The 6,950-nt window shown below is 32.2% G+C and overlaps 1 protein-coding gene across 4 annotated transcripts in view; it reads left to right on the forward strand.

Moving 5' to 3' along the window:
• Positions 1-5,342, forward strand: part of LOC106668319 (KH domain-containing protein akap-1) — a 115,373-nt gene extending 110,031 nt beyond the window's left edge. For all 4 annotated transcript variants that reach the window (XM_014396962.2, XM_024225415.1, XM_014396963.2 and 1 more), the window contains 6 exons: positions 42-168; positions 230-369; positions 443-620; positions 757-966; positions 1,030-1,166; positions 5,188-5,342. In XM_014396962.2, coding sequence (XP_014252448.1) covers positions 42-168; positions 230-369; positions 443-620; positions 757-966; positions 1,030-1,166; positions 5,188-5,256 — 861 coding nt within the window. In that variant the 3' untranslated portion in view covers positions 5,257-5,342. The remainder of the gene's footprint in view (positions 1-41; positions 169-229; positions 370-442; positions 621-756; positions 967-1,029; positions 1,167-5,187) is intronic.
• Positions 5,343-6,950: the final 1,608 nt, after the last annotated feature.

The following is a 6,950-nucleotide window of genomic DNA, read 5'->3' on the forward strand; positions in this document are numbered from 1 at the left end:
ATTTTTTATTTAATTTTATTTAATTGTTAACTTTTTTCAAGGTAATTGTTGGAAGATTGATAGGAAGGCATGGAGCATTTCTCCATGAAATACGTACAAGTACACAAACAAATATATTTATCAAAAGACATCCTGATACGAATAAACTTAAAATTTGTGCCATTGAAGGTAATTTATTTTTTTATTGTCACATATTTATTATTCTTTTTAATTATTTTAATTTTTCTAGGGACACAGCAAGATATAGATAAGGCACTAGCGAAAATAAGACAAAAGTTCCCTCTCCGCCGTTTTCCACAGTTAACACTCGAGAAAGTCTCATTTGTAACTCTCAATAATTATCCACCATTAAAAATGGAAGATTTCCATGTGAGCAATCCCAAGAATCTCAGTCGAAAATCTATCGGCCATCTTGAATAATTGATTCAATCTCCATTTACAGTTGCAATTAGTCGAAGGTGTCAATAACGATGTGATTTTATCAAGTCTAATATCAGCTGCTCACTTCTTCCTGCAGCAGCCGTCGCACCCGACATACGGTTCGCTGTCAGCACTCAATCAAATTATGAACCAAGTTTACTCAACTGATGAAGCCCCAGTGCTTGAATCACCTGTTAAAGGTTGGTCACTTCAAGTACATTGATTTAAAAAAAAAAAAAAAAATGAACAAATACATGTATTAAAAGATAATGCTGACATTCTACATGTAACATAACGTTTTAAAATAAAGAAAATTGTTGTCGGGTTTTTAAATAGATGCTATTTGCGCTGCGCCAACATCAGGAGGATGGTACAGAGCACAGATAATCGACGTCGATGAAGAAAACTCCACGTCAACCGTTAGATTTCTCGATTACGGCGGTTATCTGCTCTTAGCCTCATCTAATCTGAGACAGATCAGAGGAGACCTCTTAAATTTCCCGTTCCAGGCTGTCGAGTGTTATTTAGCTAATGTTAAACCAATAGGTAAACTATTGATACATCCGACAAAATTTATTCGATTAACGTTGTTTTTTTGTATCATTCCAGATGAAGAAGGTTGGAGCGAAGAAGCGAAATTATTCGTACAGAGTTTAACTCTCGGGCAAATCCTTCAAGCGCAGATATACGATTATGCTGAAGATTGTACACCACTAGTCTATTTGTATACTTCAAATGGTCAAGAAGTAAGTTTATACATGAAACGTTCGTACGAAACTCATTGCCGTTGCTAATCACATTTCATTATCATAAAAGCAGTGAAGCAGAGAAGACAAAGAATAAGCATTGTGCCTTCGTAGACAAAACTAATTTTAAAATTGTTCTCGTGTTGTTGGCTGGTTATCACCACCACTAATATTTGAACAGTCGATTTACCATTTTGACATTCGCATTCTACTGTTTGTAAATAACTAAAAAAAATTATTCTTTTTTTTTTTAAAGTTTAATTCTCCTTAAACCATTCAGGACTTTACTACAACTTTACTTTGACTTTTCTCTGCTTCTTTCAATTCATTCTAACAGATAAGAAGCTAGAGAGCGATATCACGCTCATTATCCTGAATTGCACCGTGATAATAATAATATTTAAAATTGGATTATATTGTTAAATTAGTTTTAATTTCTCAATCCTTACCAATACAATTAACTTTGACTGACTTTTACTATATACTGTGTGAGTTTTTATCAAAGACTGTCTATTTTTACTGTAAAACTAATCGAAGGGCCCAGTGAAAAATGATGAGGTTCCATTTTTTCAACATTTGAGAAACACTAAATTTAAAGTTTCATGACTCCTAGTAAAATAGTTTCTTTTTTGATGTTTGATTCAATAATTGTAATAACATTTAGAGTTTTTTCTGAGTAATTCTCATGATACAAAAACCATTAAACCCTCATTTCAAACCAAGAAACGAATAAGAAAATACCATGATTACAAAATTTTATTATTAATTTCAAAGATGAACAGACAAGTGAAACAAAAATTCTGACATATCTATGGCAAAACTTTTAGATTAATTATTGTAAAAAATACAACTGAAAAAAGATAAAAAGCTCTAAGCTAAAAAGTTTTGCATTACTCATCGTCTACCTCATAATCAAAATAAACTTCATCCTGAGTTTCTGTGGCAGTTCTATCTGTGGTCAAATTATTGTAAAACCTCCTGGCCAACCTCCTTTGTGGCACCCACAACACATTGTGCTTATAATAATATACTGTGATGTGTAAGAGATACCTTCAAACATTGAATCATTCTTGTGGGGATGGGGCGTTTCGGTTTGTTACATCGGTACTAAGTAATTTGTACACGATTTGAAAAATTCCCTCTTAAAATCGTTAATGTTGAACGGTTAATACACTGAGATTCTTTGAATCGATTCATGTTGCTGGGCAGAGTCGGGGCTGCGAAGATTCATTGTTCCAATGCAGCTCTGACTCTGCTCCGCGACAAAGAACTGTGTCCAGACCAAGATTCGGTTCACATTTATCAGTGCCTGCAAAATGATGGGGGAACTAGCTCTCAGGAATTTCCCTTGCTCTTTTTTGTATTGTACGTAGTGTATTAAAAAACTGTCATTTTAAAGTGTGTATTTTTTTTTTTTTTTTTCAATTTCGGCGACGAAAACACTGAATTTTTGGGCTAAACCGTTCAATGTTTGACTTTTCAATTCCTGATTTCTGTATTCCGTGTACATCCCACAAACACGGAAGGTAATGCATGTCTTCAATAAACTCTAAAGTCAACTCGGTACTCCACAACATACCTTTATACAAGACACTACCAAAATCTTCAAGAAAACACTCACTAGAACGTCAACTAAATAAATGAAGCAAGAACGCTTGTTGGCAAATGTTGTGCAACGTTGAGTCAAAGAATCCCACATCGGATGGGATTCAAAAGAGCAAAATGCTAGCCCGCAACACACCAGATTCATCGCAACAAAGAGTCGGGGCAGCCCGGACTCAGGCTAGACGCAGCCGAGACTCTCCGGAGATTCAAAGAGTCTGTACGTGCGAAACGATGCATGTGTTGGTCGTCCGTTGCCGTTTTAGTGACCCATCGTTCAATAATTTATTGAAATCTCGAGGAGCAATCAAGAAGTATTTTAGAAAAACACCTTGTTTCTACCTTTATTTGTTTGGGTCATCTTCAGGTCCTGGGTGAATTTCGAAACATGTTAATTCTTTAAAAAAAATACAATAAGATATATATAAATTTTGAACCAAATAATTTCATAATCTCATAACGTCAGGGAAAAAATAAAAAACGTGTTATCCTAAAATACTTCTTCTTGACGACTTCAACAAATTATTCGTTCAAATTTTGTACCGGCAATATTGAGGAGCTGATGATTTTTCTGTAATTGAATTGATTACCTTTGCTGCTTTACCATGCATGCTTAAGACAGAAAATATAGACAAATAGTTTTGTTTAAAAAAAAAAAAAAACGCTTTTTAGTGTGCAAATTATGAAGAACCCCACTTAAATAGAAATTGTATGAGATGGGGTGAGTATGGCAATTCACTTTTTGGAAAAGACGAGAGTTCTACTCTAGTGTAATCAGCTTAAACTTCTGTGAGTAGAACTTCCTTTTCCAAAAAGTGGACCACCACCACCAAAAAAAAATTTAAGATTTGATTTTGCCTCAGGAATGGCTTAAATTTTATTTGTAAAGTAGTGTATCCATTTAAAAATAATTATCATGTATTTATTTTTTTAAACCATTTTTCAGTTCATGGGTAAAATAAAAGTTAAGAGTAAAATACACACATTATCTTAGTGCGTGTTTCCCGCTTCCATTCTTTTCAAAAAATAGGAGAAATAGGAATAAACTGTGAATGGCTCCTGGTTCAATAAACAGTATTTATGCCTAGATAATACAAAGAAATATATCCTTTCCTGGACAAGAAGGATTAATTTTTTTGTGGTCCACCGCTTGTAAGACTGTCCACACCAGTTCGCAGGAAAGATCCAAAACGATTTGAATCGTTTGCGTCTCTTTATTATGCAATATTGCCGATCAACGAGACTGTCAAAGTAAATTTATCGTTCTCCCATTTGCATGACTATTCTGACAAACTCGAATTTAGACCTTTTCGCAGGTTTCTGCTCCCAGTGGATATAATTGAGTACTGAAAGAAAACTTAAATATCTCCAGAAGAAATTGATGATTTTTTTAGTTTTTAAAATGTTAAAGATTATCTAAATGTGAGAAAAATTCGTCCTCAAAATTCAACGATTCATCAATGTTTTACTTCAGAATTCAATAATTCCGTTCTATCGTGGAACCACTGTTGTTTGATAGGTAAAAAGAAAAAAATTCACTGCAAATTTTCCATTTTCTCCTTTTTTTACCAGTTACATGATAAATTGAAATTACCATGTTCTGAAGGAAAGTTTTTCAATATCTCTAGAACAAATGGATGAATTTTTAAGTTTCTATTATCATTTTTTACAAGGGAAAGGACTAAAATTGTGAGAAAAATTCATACTCAAACACCAATAATTCCTTCCGGAGATGTTAGACGTTTTCCTTCAGAACTCGATAATTTCAATCTATTTTCTAACTGATTGTTTAATGTTAGGTTTAAAAAATAAATAAATAAATAAACAAATTCAATTTTATTTATTTATTTTTTAACCAGATAATCGATGAATTGAAATTAACATGTTCTGGGAAAAAAAACATATCCAGATTTTTTATGTTGTCGTTTTGGGGGAAAGGGTATCGTGAAAAAAAGGACAGAGGCGGCGGTGGGAATTGAACCCACGACCGCGGGGTCTACGAGCCGAGAGTCTCTCACGCTAACCACTCGGCTACCACGGCCCCAAGAAAAATTCACCACCATATACTAACCATTTCCAGAATAAATCAATGAATTTTTTTCCCACAGTTGTTTCCTTTTTCTTCCTTTCCATTCTAAAAAAAATGAAATGATGAAAAAATGATAATGAAATTTCAGAATGTGTCAAAAAAATAGGGCATTACAATTTAAAAACCAAAATTTTATCATCAGGTCCGGCCTTAACACCCCAATTTATTAAAATTTTAATCGCACCAGCAGATTCTACATGAGAAATTACCTTTGTAACCATGCTTAATTTAATGAGAAAACAAGCATTTTAAAAAATGTCACGGTATAAGTGAATCATCTTTGCTTTATTTTTATTTTATTTTTTATTAATCCGTTTTTTTGCATTTCAGGTTGTTCTTGTAAATGAAGAGCTTGTACTTCACGGCTACGGGACTTTAACAACCGTTCCCGAAGAATAGTTTGCTTCCCTTGGCAACTAAACACTGCCTGACGTCATTCCCTTATTTCTCTTTTTCTCTCTTATTGTATCATATTCATTAAGCGATTTTTTTCTCTCTTTCTGTCTCTCTCTTGTAAAACGTTAGCCATCAATTTTACAAAATAAAAGAAAAACAAAAATCTAAGACAGTTTTGAGTTTTATAGGTTTATGAAGTCTTATCGATGAATGTTATATGTAAGATAAAAGCAAATAAGTTTTTATTTCAAATTTACTTTTTAATTTCTAATAACTTACGTAATAAATTTACACGAGTTGTCTTTTATCTTTTTGTTTTAAAATGTGAATTTACAGTAATTAAAATATGATACCCATAGCTTTTAATTTTGAAAGTGATGTTTGTCGACTGGATTTTAGTGTAATAACAGTATATAAAAAAATAATTGAATAAAATGGTTTTCGAAAATAAAAACCATGATAAACAATATTTGCCGCATTACAATGGAGAAGTTTAAAATAATTTTTCCTATTTTTATTGTAAATATGAATTTCTATAAGTAGTCAGTATGTTATAATTCATTTAGAATAGTGATTAATTATTTTTATTGTGTATATAATGCTGTTTGTTTTGCTCATTGATTGTCATAAGTGACAAAATATGTATACAGTTTAAACTTAAGTCTGAGAATTCATTACTTATTGGGCTGTAGTATATTAATTTTGTTGAACTATATAAAGTGTTTTATTTTATTTTATTTATATTGAAGTATATTACTATTTCAAATAATTGCACGCAACTGTAAAAGGCAGTCTTCAAACAGTCGTTTTACTGTTATTACAGTAAATATATTAAAATAGATTTTTTTAAAAGATATGTTGCAGTTCATGATACAATTATGATTTCACAAGAATGTTTTTATTGTTTTGTTTGGTTTCAAGTCACGTCTGTTTTTCATTGTTGATTTGTTGTTATTTAACAAGCTCTGATATGAATTCGGACCCCTCATGTTTCAATTATGCTTGTAAATATGACTGCCTTAGTTAATGTTGAAAGTTTTATTTTTTTTCTACAGTTATTCATTTACAAATAAAAGGTTTATCTTCTTTTCAATAAAGTTTTATAAACAACAAATCTGTCTTTTTTTTAAAACCCTGAAACTTTTTCAACCTAAACACAGGACAACTGGTTTTGAACCCTAGCATCAAATCAGTTTCATATAGTCAGATCGAAGTCACGATAGCTTAAGTGGTAGAGCAGCAACGTATCAAGTGCCATTGACTTTTTATCTCAACTGAAAACCTTAATTAATTGTTCTTTCCATTCGCAAAACAGTTTCAACTGCATTGTCAGTATTTTTTCTTCGGCTCACCCATACTGTTATCTGCTAAACAGAAAACAAACACTGAGTGACTACAAAAGTTCGATTGAATTTAAAATTTCTAGCATTGTATACATTAATTTTTTTCACATTCTACATGTATTTGTATAATTTAAACAATGTTTATAAATCCCAGGCCCTGAAGATGATCTCAATGAAGATGGAAACGTTGGCACGTTAAAGAAAATGTTTTTCTAAAATCTACGTCACGCTAAACCGCATCTCACGATCTCCATTTATTTCTTATTCGTTACCAATATGATTACAGTTACAAGTTACGGCAGTTACTTAGTCGTACTGCCTATCTTATCAGTTCTCTTACTCGTTACCGAGTAC

The sequence above is a fragment of the Cimex lectularius genome, unplaced genomic scaffold, assembly GCF_000648675.2.
Source record: "Cimex lectularius strain Harlan isolate CLEC.00 unplaced genomic scaffold, Clec_2.1 scaffold11, whole genome shotgun sequence".
Taxonomy (NCBI): Eukaryota; Metazoa; Arthropoda; class Insecta; order Hemiptera; family Cimicidae; genus Cimex; species Cimex lectularius.